Source organism: Misgurnus anguillicaudatus, chromosome 4, assembly GCF_027580225.2.
Source record: "Misgurnus anguillicaudatus chromosome 4, ASM2758022v2, whole genome shotgun sequence".
Lineage (NCBI taxonomy): Eukaryota > Metazoa > Chordata > Actinopteri > Cypriniformes > Cobitidae > Misgurnus > Misgurnus anguillicaudatus.
Window position 1 is genome coordinate 3,041,385 of NC_073340.2, and position 23,019 is coordinate 3,064,403.

The 23,019-nt window shown below is 38.4% G+C and overlaps 1 protein-coding gene across 1 annotated transcript in view; it reads right to left on the reverse strand.

Moving 5' to 3' along the window:
- Positions 1-152: 152 nt before the first annotated feature.
- Positions 153-23,019, reverse strand: part of LOC129421507 (integrin alpha-X) — an 81,850-nt gene continuing 58,983 nt past the window's right edge. Inside the window, exons 21-30 of the mRNA XM_073866544.1 lie at positions 10,503-10,601; positions 10,242-10,321; positions 9,787-9,873; positions 9,622-9,700; positions 9,398-9,498; positions 9,129-9,213; positions 8,914-9,024; positions 8,675-8,788; positions 1,543-1,653; positions 153-1,033 (exon numbers count right to left, since the gene is read on the reverse strand). Of these exons, the coding sequence (XP_073722645.1) occupies positions 956-1,033; positions 1,543-1,653; positions 8,675-8,788; positions 8,914-9,024; positions 9,129-9,213; positions 9,398-9,498; positions 9,622-9,700; positions 9,787-9,873; positions 10,242-10,321; positions 10,503-10,601 (945 nt within the window). The 3' untranslated portion in view covers positions 153-955. The remainder of the gene's footprint in view (positions 1,034-1,542; positions 1,654-8,674; positions 8,789-8,913; positions 9,025-9,128; positions 9,214-9,397; positions 9,499-9,621; positions 9,701-9,786; positions 9,874-10,241; positions 10,322-10,502; positions 10,602-23,019) is intronic.

Genomic DNA, 23,019 nt, shown 5'->3' on the forward strand with positions numbered 1-23,019 from the left:
CCCACACACACCCAAGACACTCCCCAGAGCCTCTAAAACAATACTCGGTGTCTCTTTCCCTAGTAGTTCAGGTAACCAGATTACATAACCAAGACTTTGATTCCTTGCAACTGTAATCCTTGGCTTGTTCACTATAAGACAGACTGCTGACATTAACTTTGAAGTTGTATACTTTATTAATATTTTTTTATATAAAACTGTCCAACTAGAATCTTATAGACACTTGAAGGTTTCCTAAATGTCTTACAATTACAGTATCTTCCAAACATTGTCTTAAATACTTGACACTTGGCATGCATCGATATGTCCGTTTAGCATTCCTTATATGATCATATTATGGGACAATTATTTGAACAGTAACTGCTGCATCAATTATATAAAATGTACAAAAATTTTAAAACACATACTTAATAGAGCCATGATTATAAAATTCTGATTAAAATCGTACAGTATTTTTTCATACATATAGTATCAGTAATAAACATTAAGATTTTTTTTAAGAAGAAGAAACAACACACACATACCCATTATCAAAATTTCAGTCACAGCATGCAGATGATTGTATACATTACAGCAATTAAAAAGAAATTGAGCTGCACACATGCTGACTACACAATAGAATATAGGACAATTATGATGTAATTAAAAACAATCAGTGGACTTTTTATACTAATAATGGATATATTTGGATATAAAAGAAAGTCATCTCAACAGTAGTTTATGCAAAACTGTTATGTTAAAAAGCACAATATTTGTATTAGTGAATTTTACAAATTCTTGCACAGCCAAACTATATTGTTACACTTAGTGGTTAGATATTAGTTTGTATTTCACACACACAAAACAAGCAATACTATGCATTCTAGCATACTGTTTACAAAATGTATGTAGGGATATACCTCATCATATAATTGATAACTCAAACTACATATATTTGTAAGAGATCAAATGCAAATTAATTTGCCGCCTCGCCTCCTGCATCCCCCTGGGCTTCCTCCAGCATCTGCTTGTATTGGCTTTTGAAGAACCCAGCCTTGCACAGGGAGAACAAATATCAGATGAGAATATACACATGATGTACACTTTAGACACAATGTACATAGATTATGTACAAATGATGTAAATATTAAACACTGAACACAAAGAAATGGTTAATATAAAAATTTAAAATCATTTTCTTACCATTATGCCAACCCCAAATGTATATTACCTTCAGCTGAATCCAAACAACCATATAGTATTTAAAAAATGCTGTCTCTCTATGTCTAACCCTAACCCATCATAAAAATAATCAATGACGAAATGTATGTGACTAAATATTATATGACAAATTGTCATAGAATTAATGTAAGTTCACGTTTTTGACGTGCGGTTATATTTGACTCAGTCCCTTGTAGGAATACAAAGCGACAATATGTTTATGTCCAGCTGATAAAAGTCTGGGATGGATGACATAAGGGTAAATAAATAAAATCATTTTTATTTTTGGGTGAACTATTTCTTAAAAAAAAGTATTAATTTAATTGACGGTGATATACACACTTTATAGAGAGCCGCTGTGATGAGAGCCAGTAGCAGCAGTCCTCCTATGACCCCTCCGATGATCTCTTTAGTGAGGTTGGCCACCTCATACACCTCCACTTGGGTAATAATCTAAACAAGTAAAAGACTTGATGAGTCCTCAACCACTATAAATAATTAAAAAGGTAGTAACCTAAATCATTATAATCAACATACTGTACTGTGCAAAAGTCTTAGGCCACCACCACCAGACTTGTTGTTTTAGAAGTTTTAATGTCCATCCATATTTATTTGTCAATCTATTTTATTAAGATACAAACAGAAAATACAGGCAACATGTCAAAAAAAAAACTCCAGGACTAAATGTCTCCGTTAGGCATCGTCTGTGTTTAGTGTGACCTCTCTTGGCAGTAAACACATTTTAAGGTTTTTTTTTAGCAGAATGAAGTAAGGATTTATTAGGATTTAATTTTATTTAGGTTTAAGAGATCCTCCAGTTCCCTTTCAGTCGGTCACTACGACGTCACGTTGTGACCGACGAATTGGGATCTCGCTTAGAGAGACCAATCTGCTTCGTATACTACTAAAACGCCAATGAACTTGGCACTGAGATATTTGCATAATGCTGGCGCCGTCCCGCCAGGTGCGTGTATAAGCAGCAGGTGCAAATATGGAAATTAGCTTTTTTGCTTCGAAATCTGGCATTATCTGCTACTGAGAAGCTACTTGCTCTTCTGGGAACGGTTGCTGAAGTTGATTGACAAGCAGTACTAACACAGCGGACGCTCGAAGTATTCCACTGCTCTGCATCTTTTTTGTTTTAGTTTAGTGTGTGCGTTGCCTCTCCCTGTGCGCATCATCAGCTGAGCACCTAAAGAGTGATTTCCCTAAAAGAGTGATACGTGAGAGCTCTGTGTCTTGTTAAAGACAGCCACTCTCTTGTATATTCGGAGATCAGTGTCCTTTTCAGGATACCTTTTCGTCTGTGCGATCGTGGATGCGAGAAATATAAGGGCTCCAGAGATGGTCACGAACGCTGTCTTTGTGCTTGGGCATCGAGCACTCCGAGGCTGCGTTCGTGGAGAGTTTTTGTTCTCTCTGTGAGAGCATAACCCTCTTGGATTGCGGAGACGACTGTCGTTTCTACGGGAACGATGTCCGCGGCTTTGCAGTGCTGAACGCCGCCATGGTGCGGCTGCCAAGCGCTCGCAGGACGCTTTGCGCATCACTATGCTGAGTAGGTCCCAGCCTTCTCGTTCTCAGCCGGTTGAGGCTCCGGTGGAGACCGCAGAGTCGTGTTGAATCCATTGGACCTCCTTCTGGTCCCGCCACTTCAGCAGCATCAGAGGGGTGCCCCCCTTTTCCCTCCGAGGCGGACTTTGACCCGGAGATGGCGGCTGTGCCCGCTTGAGCGGCGGAACCAGTAGGGTTGGAGGGGTTAAACCCCCCTCCTCCCGAACCAGCCCGTCTGCATGATTGGTATATCGGAGCTGCTCGGGCCTCTCGGTCCTCATCTCCTGTGCCTTTCTTTCCCGACGGCACGAAGAGCTGACTCAAACATTGAATTTAGCCTTCACCCCTCACCTCCCTTGCTGCCATGGCTCCATTGCAGGTCCAAGCTAAGGCTTTAGAGATCTGCACGAGGGAGACCGCGACCCTCTGTGGTGCCATGTCCACCACAGTGGTCCAAGAACGCCACCTTGGCTGTGTCTGGCTGACACGACGGATGCAGACAAGAACAACTTCCTGAATGCTCCTGTCTCACAGACCGGCCTCTTCGGCGAGTCCGGGGCGTTATTCAGCTCCTGCGCGCGCAACTGAGGCGATCTCCTAGGTCCTGCCCTGGTGGAAGAGAAGGACTGCTGGCGAAGGACGTATCGAGCCGGTCCCTCTTACCGTGATGATGATAGGGTTTTTCTAGCCTTTATATCATAGTACCCAAAATACGCAGCGGATTACAAATGATTTGATTTACGCACTGGCTCTCCAAATGAGATCCTTCAGGAGGATAATGCCAAAGCACGTATTTCAATGTTCAGATCGGTTTGCAGCCTTAGACCTATAGACGTGTACTTCATGTGTCCATTTCCCCTCGCCACAGGCCGTTTCTTCGCTCTGCGTTCGTGGGGAGGGCATATCAATACAAAGTACCACCTTTTGAGCTGTCTCTCTCTCTCCCCGCGTCTCCATGAAAGTGTTAGAGACGGCATTAAAGCCCCCGAGAGAGAGCGGTGTTTGCAGTCTGCTTATATTTACGTCGGGTTATAATAGCTCATTCTCGGCAGACGCTGCGCGAACACAGAGACTTAATGCTTCGGCATCCCGCTCATTTTTAAAAGTCTTCAGGTCAACTGGGAAAAGAGCAAACTTTGCCCCATGCAGAGGACCTTTTTTCTCGGTGTGGAACTAGACTCCATCGCGCGCATCGGTTACGTATGTAACCCACCTTCCCTGAAGGAAGGGAACGGAGACGTCACGTCACGTCGCCACAGGGCTGCTCCCTGCTGTTTATCGGCCGGTCACACTTTCCGGCTTTCTCAGCGAAATGAAGCAAATTTCCATATTTGCACCTGCTGCTTATATACACACCTGGCGGGGCAGCGCCAGCATTATGCAAATATCTTAATGCCAAGTTCATTGGCGTTTTAGTAGTATACGAAGCAGATTGGTCTCTCTAAGCGAGTTCCCAATTCGTCGGTCACGACGTGACGTCTCCGTTTCCTTCCTTCAGGGAACGTGGGTTACATACATAACCGAGACGTTTCCTGCTATTGCTCAAGGGGAGGGGGAGTTTACCCTAAATACTTGACACATCAGTTTACATTTTAATATAGTTTTTAATACTATATACACATTTCCTGTATTTTCTGGATGTATTCTATTAAAGAAACTGAGAAACAATTATATATGATCACTATAACATTGCAAATCAACAAATCTAATTCTGGCATGGTGGCCTAAGACTTTTGCACAGTACTGTTCATGAACCCTTCTTTCATAACATATATTATCTATAAATACCTCATCATCTAACTGAAACTGAAAATGTGGCAACATGATTTTTATTTTGCAGAAGTCTGGACTTTAAAGGGGAAGTGTATATTTATGTGGTGGAAGGCAGTTATGGGTGCCGGCCTGACCACGCCACCTTAGGTAATCACTTTCACTTGCGTTCTGGTTAGGATGAACATAAATATAAAGGTTGGAGGTAAGGCAACCGGATGTTATGCTCAGCTGTTTGCATTTTTCAGTATTGCATTGCTGTCACACGAGAGGTATGTACTGGCGGTCGTTATGCTCAGTCCTATTATTGGGTTTTAATCATTTTTGTTTTCTGTTTAGTATAACCCTCTTGTGAAGATGGCATTTGTTGCCGCAGCATTCTCTATTAGAGGATTGCGAATTATTAGTCACTGTAAATTTACATGGCATTCCTTGCATCGGGAGATTGCAGGCTCAGCTGTTCTGCATTTCCGATATCGTGTTCCCACATAAAAGGTATGTACTGGCGTTTGTCATACTTTCTGTTGTCTGGTTTTGCTTTTAATAGTTATGCTCTCTGCCCATTGTAGCTCTCTGAGGCTGGCATTTGTTACCGTGGCGTGCTCTGCATCCGAGTATTATGAACGATTGGTTCTTAGTTGAGGCATTCTATATTAGGGAATCGCTGTTTAATTGAGTCATGTGCTTTTAATCTGCGGCTTCTGTCACAAGTGATTGAGGGGGGCTATGGATTCGGCTGCGGAGTATATGCGGTGACCCATACAGGCTGGTATGTTTAACTCACTCCTGTCCATTCAGCCTTCCTTAAGGCATGTTACTGTGGTGCTAATGTTGTTTGTGTTTCAGGTGTTTGAGTTACCCGGCATCATGGCTTAAGGTCCTAACACTGCTGTTTTGCTTTGGTTTGTTTATTTTGGATTTTTTGTGTAGTTTATTTCGTTAAGGTTAGTAAATTGTGTCTTGGCTTATTTTTGTTCTTTTTTGTGTGATATTTAATAACTTTTGTCGTTTTTTGCTTATTCATTGCAATTTATTTGTCTTCTTTTGCTTATTCATTGCAATTTATTATTTGTCTTCTTTTGCTTATTCATTGCAATTTATTATTTGTCTTTTGCTCATTCATTGCAATTTATTATTTGTCTTCTTTTGGTTAATTCTTTTGATTTGGGTAAATGTTGAGTTTGTTTTTCTTTTGAAGTGTTTGTTTATTTTGTCTGTAAATTGGGGTCCTGAGGAAGGCAGACTGGCTATGACTGAGCAGAAATAGCCTCCCCTAACGTGGTGTGAATTTGCAGTGACTGTTTGGTTTGCAGTGAATCTGTTTAGGGCAAAGGGGTGATTTTGTGCACGTGTGTATTACAGTTACTATTAAAGCTCTGTTTCCAGTCTGCCTCCTGGTTGTTATACCCCAGTTTCAGGGTTGTTCATTTTCTTTTTGATTATTATTCTTTATTACTTCATGTTAGTCCGTGATTTTTATGAGTGCCCTTTTAGGCAAGATCTTTTTAATATTACCTTTTATAAAGCTTTGAATCATTTTGTACTAATTATCCACGTCTCTGAGTCCTATTTTAGAGAGAGTGAACCTGTGGGCCTTTTGGGTCCTTCCTGGGAGGGAATAAATCCCAGGTGGCGTAGTCGTTGCTCTAGAATAATTCCGTACGAATTATACACTCGCCCTTTGGCATGTGTATCGCCACATTTTCTTTTTTCTTATAGTATGTTTCTTATGGTTTTATACAAGATGTCTGAAAGCTGACAATGAGTTTGTTTACATGCACACCAATAATGCGATTATAATGGGATTTTGTCAATACTGCGATTATACTTTACCTCATGTAAACGCAATAATTAGATAAAAATAATGCGATTAAGCTCATAATCGCAGTTAGTATAATCGCATTAAAATAGGTGGCGTACGCCATTTATAATCGCAGTATGCGTCCATGTAAACGCTTTAATCGCATTTATACCGCACTAACTGAAGTGCACGTGTGTTAGTCACGCACCTTAAGCACAAATTCATTTTAAACTTGACATTAGGAAGTTTTACGTGAACTCTGCCAACACGACTCGCTGTCAGCAGTCTGTCTTCATTCAGAAATAGCTCAAATAACACGACATCAGTGTATTAAACCATTAAGGGACATATTTAAGCAATAAGGTATGAGAGGCTGTGCTGTATCGTGAATAAGTAACGGCTGAAGGGCGTTGTTAGGCACGACGCGAAGCGGAGTGCCTGCAACCCCTTCAGCCGTTACTTATTCACGATACAGCACTTGCCTCGAGTACCTTATTGCTTTTATAAAACGTTTACCACACAATATTAAAGTAAAAAAATATTAGTGCAACTTTCATGAAGTTAAATCAATAAAAGCATTCCTTCCGCTAGAAAAAATAGTCCCTGACTGCGAACAACAACATGGAAGCTCAAATAAAAACAACAAACTGTTCTCAGACTTTGTCTCATTATATGTTCATGTGTTGCTAAGGGTGTTGCTAAGGGGGCAGTGATATTAAATAGAACCAGTGGGTGAAGCGGTCATAGCAGTGTTTTATTGTGAATAAAGCACACCTATTGACCAATCAGAATCAAGGATTGGAACTAACCGTTTTATAAATTATATATATTATACATATACAAGGGACAATAATTATAACGATAAATATATTAGTGACCACATCATAAAGTCAGCCAATCAGTACTGAGATTGCAAGTTAAGCCAGTAGGGGGAGCCAAATAGGTGCAAAACCACTTGTTTGAAATCCCCCACCCTAATAGAGCTATCTGAGAGAGGTTTTTAGGAAGCTTCTAAGGCATTACAGACCCAAACAAAAACTTTTTTGTCTACATGTCACATCACAGAACAAGGATAAATACTCCGTTCAACCATTCTATGTCACCTTTAAGTAGTGAATTTCACAGCAACTTCATCAGCACTGGCTACCTGAGGTAATTTTGTGTTATAGACCTCAGCAATGAATGAGCTTTACTGCATTTAAGTGCGCTTGCACTTCAAGTTAAAATAGATTTGATTGGCTGTCAATGGTTTATCGTTCATCATGTGCCAAAATCGCTATCGTTATAGTTGTTGTGTGAACTCTGCTATTATCTTTAATATAAAACGATTTTTAAAACTATATTTTTATATCGTTTTAATGTGAACGCCCTTTAAAGGCACTGTCATATTTATATCTTCATCACGGCACTGGATAATGAAATACATCCATAACAACGTGTTTGTCATTTAACGTAAGTAAAACACTGGACCATGTATGTGAGTTCATCATGTGTGCTCTGCATTGGGCTATGTGTGAATAATCCGAAAAAAATGTAATAAAATAAAGGTATCTCAGAAAACAGGAAGTGAAGAATTGGACATCCCAAAGATTTGAATTTAGAGAACTGAGACAAGATGGCTGAGTTCAAAAGGTTTAAGGGTCACAGGCTGGGGGACTGAGGAGTGAGGAAATGAGGAAGCATCAATTTGAGTATTGAGAAGTAACATGTAGCTTCTTTTGACCCACCTTTAGAATGCAATATGGGACCTCCAATGTCCCCAGTCCCATATTTTGACTTGTTTGACTTCATGTTGCGCCACAAGAACCGAGAGGGAGATTACATTAAAATCACGCAAGAGCGATTTCAGAAATCAAAGAGAGGAGACTGCTAATAAAATACTCTCGTGGTACTTTAATGTCATCCATGTGTCGGTTCTTGCGGCACCGCATAAAGTCAAACAAATAGCAACAGCAGCAGTGCTGATCACGACATTGGAAAATAATCAGACACAGGACATCTTGTCTTCCAACCACAGACCCCCTCAAGCACAATTAGTTTATGTTAAAGGGGGTCATATAATACGATTACATGATTTCTTTTGAAACATTTAGCAAAGCTACTGCTTTGGGAAGTCAGTCTATGAATATTTTATAGCTGTCTACAAATGTGATACTGAAACTAATCTATTTTAGTACTGTATGTAACAGTGCCCACTTTACATTTAAAACACTACATTTATACTTCATAAGCCTAACAAGACGTCTGCAAATGGCCTTACCCTTATGGCTGCCTGTAGCAAGTTAGAGAAAGGTAAATTTATCAGCAACATTTATTATGCATATTAATGCACATGTCAAGCTACAGTACCTGGGCAGTTGGTGTTGAGCCTCCGGACTCGGTGGAAAAGAAAACATATTTACTCTTATCATACTTCAGAGATGCTGTACTGACCAACTGAAAAATAGCAGCTTTGAGACCAGTCTAAGAGGAAGAGATCGTGAGATTATGAGGTTATTACTATAACAGTAACAAATTACTGTGAATCTTCTTCTATAGCATTGTATAGCACATTTACTTTAAGAGTGAAAAACAAGCTTTTTTGTTACCTGCTCAATCCATCCAGAGCTCACATTGCTTGATATATTATAGAGTATCTTTTCATTTCTTATCAGATTCACATGACATGTGAACTCTACACAAACAGCAACAGAGCAGTTCTGACACAGAAAAGTGACACATAGAGTTTAATACTGTATGTTTAGCGCATACTGTTAATAAATTATAAAAATGAAATGTTCTGTACTGCATTAAAAAAGCGTACCAGCATACGATGCTTTTTTATAACTTCGATCATGTCTTGTTTGCTAAAGATGGGCTTCCTCTCCGTCAGGTTCTTCTCGCAGCCAGATATCTGTAAGAAAATTCCATTAGCTGTTATTGCATTTTTATTTAACACATGTGTAGCAAATGTATAATTAAATGCTGTTGAAAAGAAGTAGGTTAGCAAGTTACACAATGTAAAGCAAACTAACTCCACCATTGATGAGTTATATCACTATGCGGGTTATTTCGTCAATTATTAGTAAATTTGATATTTGTAGGTCTGAATCAGTCCAGATGTCCGAATCACCCAGTTTTACTGGTACCATTATGGAAACTGTAAAATTTAATTCCCTCATGTCATTTTCAACCTGAAAGAGAAAATATATGTATATTTACAGTTATGCATTTGGCAAACACTTTACTAACTTAGCTACGGTAATATTAACATCAAATTGTTCTCTTCAGATAAGACAACAACATAAAAGCAGTACCTTTAATATATGCTTTATAGGTTTCTTGAGATCATTTTTTCCTGCAGTAAAATTAATGTAGATGCTGGAATTTTCATGCCTTAAAAGTTAAAAAAATGGGAATTTCAGCATACATAATTTTTTTATATTTAGTATGAAAACATAATAAATGAGCAGAGCACTTACCTTATCAACCCAATAAATATTGCATATTTAACACCAATGGTTTTATTTTGCGATAATATGCTGCTTGAAGAATGTTTGACATTCCCACTGTGAGTGATGGAGGCTTTTGGTTAGTGGTAAAGTGACAAATATCAGTTGAATGTATGTATATAAGTAACTATTCAGAGCTCATGGTAAATGTGGTAAACTTTTAAACTTTTCCTATCTTTGTTTGGAACATTACATTACAGGTTAATTTACGTGCTTATCTTTACATTTACTTTAAATGGCATCAAAATGTTCCCTGCAAAATGGCATCCAACAGCTCATTCATCATAAGCTTAACATAGATTTTTATATACTTGCACAATATCAGATTTTTTTATTTTTAACCAAAATGTTATGGATTGTAGCTTTAAGTGCACTTAACTACTAAAAACTGTAGCAAAATATGGGGGATAGGTTTACACACTTACCTTTTGACCTCAGCACTAAACTTCACTTCGTGGCCAAATGTGCTTTCTTTATTAATACCGTATGTAATCTCAAACACTGCCTAGAATTTGGAAAATTAAAAAAAGTACACAAATCAAGCCACATGTTAACCATGACAGTCACAAACACTTTAATGCTCCTTTGTCACTTTAAATTCAACTTCCTAAAATTACAATGTAAACAAGTACATAAGCATGTAAATACAAATGCGTACATACAATAATGTCTGTGTGTTTATTCACCTGAGCATTGCCCTTAAAGATGGGTTGACTGATGTGGCAGATTGTTTCTCCCTGAGTAAGTCCTTGCTCACCATCAAGAGAAGCACACTCCACTCTTCCCTATTCATACAGAAAGTTTTATATTAATAAACCTACTAATATTAGAGAGCAGAGTCAGCTGATTCACTTCAATCAGCAACAACTATACAGACAGTGATGTCACTTACTTTGCACATTCCCACTTTGGCCATTCAAAGCAGCCATGGTTCCCAGACTTTTTGTAGGAAGTAAAACTAAACGTATCAATTTTTTTAATTATCGAACTACCTTTAATTTTTACTATTCAGTATTCTTATTGTTTCAGTTCAAATTAGGGCTAGTTGAGGGCCTTGTTTTTTCCTTGTTGAACTATAAACAACAAAGTGTCATTTTTTAATGTTTGTCAAGCTTGAGTTAATTTTAAAAATATAAAATAAATAAATATATTTATCCTAGTAATGTGAAATATTTGGTTAGTAGGATTGTGCCAGTAGTCGGTTTTACACAAGTCTTCGCCCACAGTCATTTTGTATTTTTAAAGAAATAACATTAATTTAGCTCAGTTGTACAGCAGAGATTACACTTATAAAGTGACATGCAGCAGGACGTGCTGATGTAGCAGGAAATCCTAAATGTAGGCCCAGTTCCAAAACCAAACCCCTGAGGATGCTTCTGAAATTAGTTAGGGTGCACACTAATATGCAAATAAATATATAGGCAGGCGCCTCATGGTGACTTTTATTGATTGTTGATTGGTTCTTTTTACTAGAATGCGGAACTTCTGTCACAAAAGCGGGCATACTGAGTGTTGCATTTTTTTTTATTATTCTTAACGCCATCCCAGCATCTATGGCTAAGTTCATGCCGAGAAACAGTTAATCCACAGACAAGTTAATCCACAAAAATTGATCTATATACATGTTGGGAGATGGGCAATTTGATATCTCTACCAGACATGGTATTTTTTGCCTATCCCAGTATCATTATTATAATCATTACCATAATCACAGCAGCATATTTGACACTGTGACTAGGGTTTGCACCTACAAATGGACATTAGTTAAATTAATGTGAGCTATAAAATAATGCAGCATGAGACTGCATGTATACTTGAGTGTTATGGGATTCAACACTTGATCTTTATGCTGCTAACGCAATGATCTACCAACTAAGCTACGGGATTTTCCGGGTTATCATGCAGATGAACCCTCACAAAGCATTAAAGCTAAAGTTTCCGTGGCATCGCCTGCTTCCGGTAGAGGCGCTAATTTAATAAAAACTCTTATGGTTTGTATTACAGGAAATTGATAAATGACCTATTAATAACTTGTAGGATATGTTGTATAGTAACCTTTCCCTAATTACTATTATTAGACAAAACGTGTCAGGGCCCACGCATACTCGTAAGCACACATTAGACTTAATTCTGTCACTCGGATTCAATATTAATGACATCGAAATATCACCCCAGAGCGATGCAGTTTCAGACCATTTCCTTGTGTCATACACAATACTTCTAGATAGGACCGCTCAGTCTACAACATGCTACAGATTAGCTAGAACAATAATTTCCACCACTAAATATAGCTTTATTAGCACACTTCCTGACCTGTCTCAAATGAAACATGTAGCAGATAACCGTAAAGATCTGGATATTAATACAACCCGAATTCCAGAAAAGTTGGTACGTTTTTTAAACTTTAATAAAAATGATAACTAAAGGACTTTCAAATCACATGAGCCAATATTTTATTCACAATAGAACATAGAAAACATAGCAAATGTTTAAACTGAGACATTTTACAAGCTAATTTCAAATTTTATTTCTGCTACAGGTCTCAAAATACACTCTAAAAAAACAAACGGTGCTATATAGAACCAAAACTGTTGCTTTGGATCGTAATCATAGAAGAACCGTTTTTAATGCCATATAGCACCGGTGAAGCACCAGTGAAGCACCTGTGTAGAACCATGTAGGGGCCATATAGAACCACTTTAGCACCAAATATGGTTCTACATAGCACTATATGGTTCTACACAGGTGCTTCACTGGTGCTTCACCGGTGCTATACGGCACTAAAAACGGTTCTTCTATGATTACGAGCAAAGAACCACTTTTGGTGCTATATAGCATCGTTTGTTTTTAGAGTGTAGTTGTGAAAGGGCATGTTTACCATGGTGTAGCATCTCCTTTTCTTTTCAAAACAGTTTGAAGACACCTGGGCATTGAGGCTATGAGTTGCTGGAGTTTTGGTGTTGGAATTTGGTCCCATTCTTGCCTTATTTAGATTTCCAGCTGCTGAAGAGTTTGTGGTCGTCTTTGACGTATTTTTCGTTTAATGATGCGCCAAATGTTCTCTATGGGGGGAAGCAGGCAGGCCAGTTCAGCACCCGGACTCTTCTACGACGAAGCCATGCTGTTGTAATAGCTGCAGTATGTGGTTTTGCATTGTCCTGCTGAAATATACAAGGCCTTCCCTGAAATAGACATCATTTGGAGGGCAGCATATGTTGCTCTAAAACCTTTATATACCTTTCAGCATTCACACAGCCTTCCAAAACATGCAAGCTGCCCATACTGTATGCACTTATGCACCCCTATACCATCAGAGATGCTGGCTTTTGAACTGTACGCTGATAACATACTGGAAGGTCTCCCTTCTCTTTAGCCCGGAGGACACGGCGTCCGTGATTTCCAACAAGAATGTCAAATTTGGACTCGTCTGACCATAGAACACTATTCCACTTTGAAATAGTCAATTTTAAATGAGCCTTGGCCCACAGGACACGAAGGCCCTTAGGAACCATGTTCACATATGGCTTCCTTTTTGCATGATAGAGCTTTAGTTGGCATCTGCTGATGGCACGGCGGATTGTGTTTATCGACAGTGGTTTCTGGAAGTATTCCAGGGCCCATTTAGTAATGTCATTGATACAATCATGCAGATGAGTGATGCAGTGTCGTCTGAGGGCCCGAAGACCACGGGCATCCAATAAAGGTCTCCGGCCTTGTCCCTTACGCACAGAGATTTCTCCAGTTTCTCTGAATCTTTTGATGATGTTATGCACTGTAGATGATGAGATTTGTAAAGACTTTGCAATTTGACGTTGAGGAACATTGTTTTTAAAGTATTCCACAATCTTTTTACGCAGTCTTTCACAGATTGGAGAGCCTCTGCCCATCTTTACTTCTGAGAGATTCTGCTTCTCTAAGACATACCTTTTATAGCTAATCATCAGGGGTGGAGTGGGACCAAAAAATCTATCGGGAAATTTCGTATACCACCGGCCCTCCGTGGTAAAAAAAATGTCTCGTAGCCTATTTGTAGTAAAACTAGGGTAATACAAATCGTAATCAATTTGCCCCCCAAAAAAAACATTTTCATAATATTAATGAAATCATTAAATCATGGCTAAATTTCCTAAATGAGTAACTATACAAAATGATACCTGCTGAAAGACGGAGATGTGCACCTCAATCAGCTATTACATAACAGAGCGAGACCACTGACCAGAGATTAATGTGCTCATAAACGGGAGTAATATGGAATAATTTGTGCATCTTTGAATAACTGTAAGAATATTTCCTTTAAATATAATTTTTGTCATATAAAGTTTTGAGAGATAATAATGTTTTTTCCACGGTTATTGCTTATTTTAACGTGTTTGGCGCATTACCTCAGAGTTTATTTCAGTAATATTGCTTTTTTCCCGCTAATAATAATACAATTTACATGCCAATCCTGCTTCCTTGTCTTTTTATTAATTTCATTATGCTGTAATGTTAATTTATATGTGGATATTTAATGGCATATGAGACGTTCATTGCCGTTATATTATCTCGTCTAATTTTCAAATCATATCCGGAATAATGTGTGCATCTTTGAATAACTGTAAGAATACAGTTCATTTGAAAATTATTTTTGTCAAAGTTTGGAGAAATAATAATGTTGTGAGGATATTTATATATTTCAGTTGAATACTCTCGTCTACTAATATGGAAATCTTACAGAAATCTAATAGTAGGAAATATGAAATGTGATACTGCAAAGTTACCCTTCTAAATTTTATTTATTATATATAGCCGTATGGAGATAAACCTTTGCAAATGTGCTGATTTTATCCATTCAAGTACTGACCACCAGGCTAGATATTTAAACATCCTTAATCCACACTTTCTATCAAATAGTCTCCGCTTGATGGATCAATCCGACCGAATATGTACTGAAAAAAACAAGCATTCGGCAACGCGGCTTTTCACATCAAAGGCCGACAGGCTATGCAATTTGGAGAGGAGCCGTTCAATAATCCCCCTATATTTTTTAAAAACATGGTTGGACCTGCCGAACAGGTTAAGCACTTTTATATAGCCTACTGTGTTGAGCAAAGAGGCTGCACCGTTTGACCAGAGGGAAGCGGCCGCACATCAGGCCGCCAGACGGGGTTGCTATATAACTTGCAATGTGTAACTATTATCAGACCGGCCCTCGCAGCCTCAAAACACTACCGGCCCACCGGGAAATGTCCCGACTCTCCCGATGGCCACTCCGCTACTGCTAATCATGTTACAGACTTAATATCAATTAACTTGATGTTCTCCCAGCTGAATCTTTTCAAAACTGCTTGCTTTTTTAGCCATTTGTTGCCCCCGTGCCAACTTTTTTGAGACCTGTAGCAAGCACAAAATTCTAAATGAGCTAATTAAGTGGATAAAAGTGTAACGTTTCTCAGTTTAAAAACTTGCTACGCTATCCATGTTCCACAGTGAACAAAACATTGGCTCATGTGATCTGAAATTCCCCCAGTCTTCATTCCATTCATTAAAAAACGTCCCAACTTTTCCAGAATTCGGGTTGTAGAAAACTTGCACGCTGGATGCCGTTGCTCCCATTCGAAAAAAGAGAATTAAAGAAAAAAAGCCAGCCCCATGGTATGACCATCATACTGCAGCCCTCAAAAAAGTAGCTAGAAAAATGAAACAAAACTACCGAAGCACAAAGGTAGAGGTATGGCGTGCAGCATGGAAAGAGAGCGTTCAACACTACAGAAAGGCTTTAAAAATCGCCAGATCTACCTATCTCAGTACGCTTATTAAAGAAAATCATAACAACCCTCGTTTCCTCTATAGCACAGTTGCGAAACTGACTAGAAACAAAGAACAAACAGAAACCAACAGTAAACTCCAACACAATAGTAATGACTTCATGAACTTCTTTACTAACAAAATTACGGTTATTAGGGAAAACATAGAAGCTACACAAGCAGCCACCACTCTACCCAATAGTACATTTAACACTAGATAACCAACCATATAAACATCTTGACTCATTTAAACCTACTACAATAGAAGAGCTCTCTAAATTAGTAACATCATCTAAATCATCATCCTGTATATTAGACCCCATTCACACAAAATTACTTAAAGAGGTATTTCCTGTAGTGTCAGACCCAGTACTAAATATCTTTAACTCATGGCTAGAATTAGGATGCGTTCCAACAGCTTTCAAACTAGCAGTTCACTGATTCTTGAAACTTTGGCAAAAACATGTCCCACGAAGAAAAGTGCTAATTCTGTTGGAAATTAATAACATTTTCATGAAGAAAAAGAATCAATGTTATAATCAGGGGGTCCTTTGCACATATGTAAGGTTCTTTTATAGGTTTATTTTTTATTAATTTAATGATTATATGCTGGCTCATTGCCTCTGTAATAATTGTAATAATTGAATTGAATAATATATTTACCGCATGAAAGAGTACATTGTAATATGTATTAAAAACTACAAACAGTGAGTTTTGAACAATATTTACTATTATTTTTTGATTGCTCAAAATGTGTCCCACATATTCGTCACCACCGTCAGATATTTATAGAAAGCAATAAAATCAGGTAACTACAGGGTCAACTGCATTCCTGAGGACCCCATTTTCAAACCTTCAGCTCTACTGCATGCTTCAAGATCAATCAAGCTCCTGTATGTTTGCTATTTTCTCTTAAACTTGTTCAGATTTTTGGACACTGCTACTGTGACAACCATAACGTGTCAACATCGTCATCTTTGTAAAAAAATATTAGATTAGATTATGAAATAAATGTATCATTTTTAAGAAGAGGTCTGAAGTAGCTAGCAACAGAGGGGAAACAAAATGGCTAATGTGTGAACAACTCATCTATTTTTTTATCTATAGACCGTTTCAGCAGTAACAACATAAACAAGCAGCTGTCGCGGTCCACACGTAACTTCCGGTAAACTCTGCTAAGAAAAAATAACAACAAAGTTCTTGAAACGTAGTTTATTTATATAAAAAGCAAAAAAAACAACACATAGATTACATAGGAAACCAAAACATTTGTTATTTTCGACAGTTTCAGTTTAGCAATTAGTCAGACCATTAAAAAAACGAAACCGGAAGTAAGTTTCTGATCCAGACGTGTATCACGTGCGTCCGATGAAACCGTCTATATTAGGTTTTTGTCACCACCATCAGATGTCACCATCGTCAGGTTTTCTGTCTTTTCTGTCAGGTTTTCTGTATTTTAGGAAGTTATGATTTGATATTTGTTCATCAAAGTGCTCAGGATTGTTATTTTTTGGGCCAAATATTTACATAAAGTTAAAGCGAGAAGCCATTGACTTGAGTGGTATACATTTTGGAATAATGAGGCCAATGTCACCACCGTCAGACGTAGTTTTACTTGTTTTAAATGAATATGCTTACAATATGTTTCTTCAGTGCTGTTGAGTTATTAAATGAATAGTCTCTATTAATACAAAAATATGTTTATTAAATAAAAATCATTACTTTTTTTATTTAGGCTTAAAGTAAATTTTGTATGAGTAATAACTGGAAAAACACCTATTTTATGAAAAAAAAAAAACACGAACAGAGGAGGTTGCACCAGTAAATTGCTGAACAAGACCTTGGTCTATAATGATATAACTTCAGATTTTGTAATTTAACTAACTTTTTTTTCAAAACCTGTTAAACCTGTTTTATCCAAATTCCCAAGAATCACTGAGTTATTAGACCGCTCATTAAAAAAAACAAACCTTGACCAAAGAAAAAGTAGTGGCAAGCCAGCTACGCACATTCATAGTGAATAATAGTACATATGAAAAGTTCCAATCAGGATTCAGGCCCCACCATAGCACAGAGACAGCGCTGCTTAGAGTTACAAATGACCTCCTTTTAACATCCGATCGTGGTGAAATCTTATATTACTAGACCTTAGTGCAGCATTTGACACAATAGATCACAGAATCTTACTTAATAGACTAGAAAACTATGTTGGCATCAGTGGTCAGGCATTAGCTTGGTTTAGATCATCGTATCTAACCAATCGATATCACTTTGTTTATGTAAATGAGGAAGAGTCATATTGCTTCCCGGTTAAATACGGCGTACCACATGGATCAGTTTTAGCCCCTATACTAGTCTCTTTATAGATGTTACCTCTTGAAGACATTATCAGGAAACATAACATAAGTTTTCACCTCTATGTGGATGATACCCAGCTTTACATCTCGTCACATCCTAGCGAAACCCACCAGTTTTCTAAGCTAACAGACTGCATTAGTGATATTAGGGACTGGATGGCACATAACTTTCTTATGCTAAACTCCAATAAGACAGAGATACTTATTATTGAACCAAATCGCTCCAAACATAATATGTCAGATTACAAGTTGCCCATAGATGGCTGCAAGATGGTGCCATCTTCCACTGTTAAGAACTTAGGCGTAATGTTCGACAGCAATCTATCTTTCGATAGCCATATCTCCAATGTCTGAATAGACTATTGTAATTCGTTACTCGGGGGATGTCACGCAAATCAGGTAAACAAGTTACAGCTGGTTCAAAACGGCGCCGCAAGAGTGCTTACTCGATCAAAAAAGTATGACCACATAAGTCCAATTCTGACATCTTTACACTGACTGCCAGTTACATATCGCATACAATTTAAAATATTACTAATCACCTACAAAGCCTTAAATGGCCTAGCACCCTAGTATATTAAAGAATACAATTACTGTCAGAATACAATCCATCACGTACACTGCGATCACAAAATTCTGGCCACTTAATTATCCCTAGAATATCAAAAGTGTCTAAAGGTGGTAGATCCTTCTCCTACTTAGCCCCTAAGCTCTAGAATGATTTACCAAATAATGTTCGAGTATCAGACACAGTCGATCAATTTAAAACTAAACTTAAGACATTCTTCTTTAACAAAGCATTCACATAAAATGTCCAGTAAATATACTTATCCCGCAATAGTTAGTTTGTCTAGAACAAAGCACTCACATACCTCATATTGGGTAATATACTTATGCCGCAATAGTTAGCCTGTCTGGAACCGAGCTGACTTAAACCACTATACTGTATGACACTTGCATTACATGTGAATGGCCCCTACGCTAATAGGATTCTGTTTCTCTCTCCCAGTCTCGTCCTCGACCCCGAGGACAATGAGACAAACAGACCCAGTTCCTGCAACCGTGAAGGTACTCTGTGGGGGTAATATGATGCCAATACCACTGAAAATGGACAGACCAAGAGCCACAAATAGATATCACAACCCGCAAACACAAAACGCAATCCACAAACAGATCAAAAATCCACAAACACAGTCCTCGCGATCCGCAACTGCAAAACAAGATCTATGAATCGTCTTTGTGAACCACAAATATAAAGCATGATTTACAAAAAGAAATCAGTGACTTGTACTTGAAAACCAGAATTTGAATGAATGTAAAGTGACTTCTTTGCAGATGAATATCATTTTCTATTTGTAGATTGTGTCACATTTGTTTTCAGAATTCTGACACTATTGTTTCGCGTTTGTGACAAAACAATGCCACAATCGCCGAAAATGAAGAGACCACAATCTGCAAACACGAAACAAATCTGCAAATAGGCTCCAAATCTGCAAACAAACTCCCCACGATCCGCAAATGCAAAACGAGATCAACAAATATATAAAAATCCACGAACAGATGTAAAATCAGATTTAAAATCCGCAAACCAACTCTCCATGACTCACAAACAGAAACCATCGACCTGCACCCGACAACCAGAACCCAAACGAAAGCAAAGTGATCTGTCTGCGCATGAGGGTCATTATTTGTTTGTAGATTGTGTTGTATTTGTTTTCAGAATTTTGGCACAACTGCCTCGCTGTTCTCCATCAAAAAATTATACAAATGCCCTCCTCACAATTTGCAAACAAACACAGTCTAACTTGTATTTTCCAACCATTGTAAAAAGACATTCTTACACATTCTGTGCAAAGTTCAGCATGCAAGTGTTGAATCTGTGTTTGCAGATCACAAGGCATTCACGGATCCTTTTGCACACGTCTACAGATCTTTTTGGCACTATCTTTCAGCAGAGTTTGTCACTACGATCCACGCGTGTAGTCAGCCAATCAGGAGTATTGCTTCAAAGTGATGCCACGCCACCTCAATAAGTTCTTTTCAAAATAAACGCTGGGCTCACTGCCATTTACCGCTGAAAGGCGGCCAGACCGGGTTATTGATATTATATTAATGATATTAAAGCATTTATGTATAGCATGGCAAATATGTAGCAGTAACGTAAACTAGAACAACCCCTCGTTTAAGTTATTATCAGTGCCTGACAATTCAGCTGGTTGACTGTATGCAAGTCTATTATTTTTTCATGAAATTGCTTTTGTGAAAAACAAATCCGTGTTGGAAATAATAACATAGCTAGCAAGTGGCGTGCAGCTAATGTAGTGTGTGTTTACAACTAAGCGTTACCTCCGGTTGGTGCTCAGTGTTTTTAGTTCAGGAGGTTTCTACTGGGAGACGAATTAACACCGAGGTCATGTCCAAAACATACGGACCTGGCCATTAAATCGTTAAAAACACTGCATGACACGGTTTTATACTTAAAACATCTGTGTCTCTTCAACGAACATTTGCCGAGCGTCAGCGAGCTGGATGGAGTGGAGCTGCTAAGGTGACGCAGCTAAAATAAAGCAAGCGTGTGCACCGTTAATATTGGATGTAACTTGCAGTAATTAACAAAAACATGAGCCTTATTTGACAGCAGCACAAATTGAACTATTTGACCATATGCATTTGATATACAGACCGTGACCGGAATGCACTCACAAATCGCGCTGTTATTAGAAACATAACTGTTCCAGACTGAGCATGGACACAAACAAGCACAAGACCGTTTATAAAAGCAGCTGCCTTAGCGTGTATGGAATGAAGTCAAAACGGTCTCGGTTTTTAGACCGCCAGTCTGCCTGTGCCATTCCACCCTAATCCTGACTGCAAATGACATGTTAATATTATATCCACCATTTACAATCCTTCCTTTCAGGTCTGTTCTGCTTTTAACAGCTCAAAGCTATTACTCTCTGTAGCTTTCGAGTCCGTTGTAGGCTACAGGTAAATTTTGTAGTTGTTTTAGTTAACTTTGCAGCGCATTTTATTGTCGGAAATGGTCCTGGGCTGCGTTTCCCGAAAACGATTGAACTTAGGTCTTAAGAGCGCATTCTACGAGCTACTTAAAACGATCGCTCGCAGCTGGGTTTTAAGTGCTACTAACGAGTCGCTATCCGTTCGTCAAGTGCTGAAATGTCACTTATTGAATGACTCGTAATTGTAGCAGAAGCTTGTTTAGGCTAATGATCGTCAGCCGATGTGCACTAAAAAAAAATAGATTTTTTTAATGGAAAACAGCGAAACAGTTGTGCCAAAATTCTGAAAACAAACGCAACACAATCCACAAACAAATAATGACCCTCATGCGCAGACAAATCACTTTGCATTCATTTAAATTCTGGTCGTCAAGTACAAGTCAATGATTTCCACCTGTGAACCACAAAGAGTTGGCCCGCGGATTTCAAATCCATTTGCAAATCGCACTCCATACTTGCATGTCATGAAGAGTCTGTTCGTGGATTTTTATATATTTGTAGATCTCATTTACATTTGCAGATCATGAGGAGTTTGTTTGCAGATTTAGAACCTATTTGCAGATTTGTTTCGTGTTTGCAAGTTGTGGTCTCTTCATTTTCAATGATTGTGGCATTGTTTTGTCACAAAAGCGAAACAATAGTGTCAGAATTCTGAAAACAAATGTGACACAATCTACAAATAGAAAATGATATTAATCTGCAAAGAAGTCACTTTACATTCATTCAAATTCTGGTTTTCAAGTACAAGTCACTGATTTCTTTTTGTAAATCATGCTTCATATTTGTGGATCACAAAGACGATTCGTGGATCTTGTTTTGCATTTGTGGATCGCGGGGGACGTGTGTGTGGATTTTTGGTCTATTTGTGGATTGCGTTTTGTGTTTGCAGGTTGTGGTGTCTATTTGTGACTTTTGGTCTGTCCATTTTCAATAGTGTTGGCATCATATTACCCCCATAGTCATCACACCGTTGATCTACTGACCGTCCTTCTACGAGATGCCCAGCTGATGCCTGACCAGCGACCACCGGTGGAACCAGTTTAATTTGCTTACCTGTTCACATACCCCGATAGTATTTATATATATATATATATATATATATATATATATATATATATATATATATATATATATATATATATATATATATATATATATATATATGTGTGTGTGTGTGTATCTCTCTCAAGTGTTTTTTCCCACCTAGGAGTTTTCCCCCTGGACTAGCCAGGAGGGTTTTTCTCCTAGGGGTTTTTTCATCCCCTGGAGAGTCCCCCTAGCCTGACGTTGTCATACTCAATTCTAGTCAGAATTTGAGTCTGATACCGCTCCATTGAGCTATAATTATGAGGCGTGTCTCAACCGAAAAATGCCTCTGCACTCAATTGGATAGACCTATGACCAATCAGAGCAACGGAGTGTGTGACGTACGTTACGTCTTTTACAGCCTGACCGAACTGCTAGTTATTTCGCTACAATGACACTAACATTGTGATTATACTGAGTTAGCGAATGTACATCAACACCTATTATGTTTACAACATTTCGTTTATCACAACATGAAGTATTTACTAAGTCATAGAGTAAGACTATCTCTTACCATTTGTACGTTAGGTGAACTTCATCCACGACAATACCCATTACGTTGGCTTGAAAATATTGGAGCCTAGCATGTCCCTCCACTTATTCAGCAACCACGATTCCGGGCTTCCGAAAAGAAGCTGGCAACGACCGCTAATTATATCCATCTCGTCGTGCACGCTGAGTTGCATTGCCGTGATAACGTTAGCCATTTCAGTTGCGACCAACTTTTGCCGAATAGGAAGGACGGCAAAAACATCAACAAATGCCCTGCTCGCGTTTCTCTGTTCCTCTTTTAAAATTAATGCTCTGTCGATATCTTTTAGAACAGACTCAATGTCAGAATCCACACATCTGAACTCTACAGCGGCAGCCATTCAACACACGCGCTCTTTGGTGACGTGGTTCATTACGTTACTGTTGATTATCTGTCCATCATCGTATAAAGCCCGCCCTGAC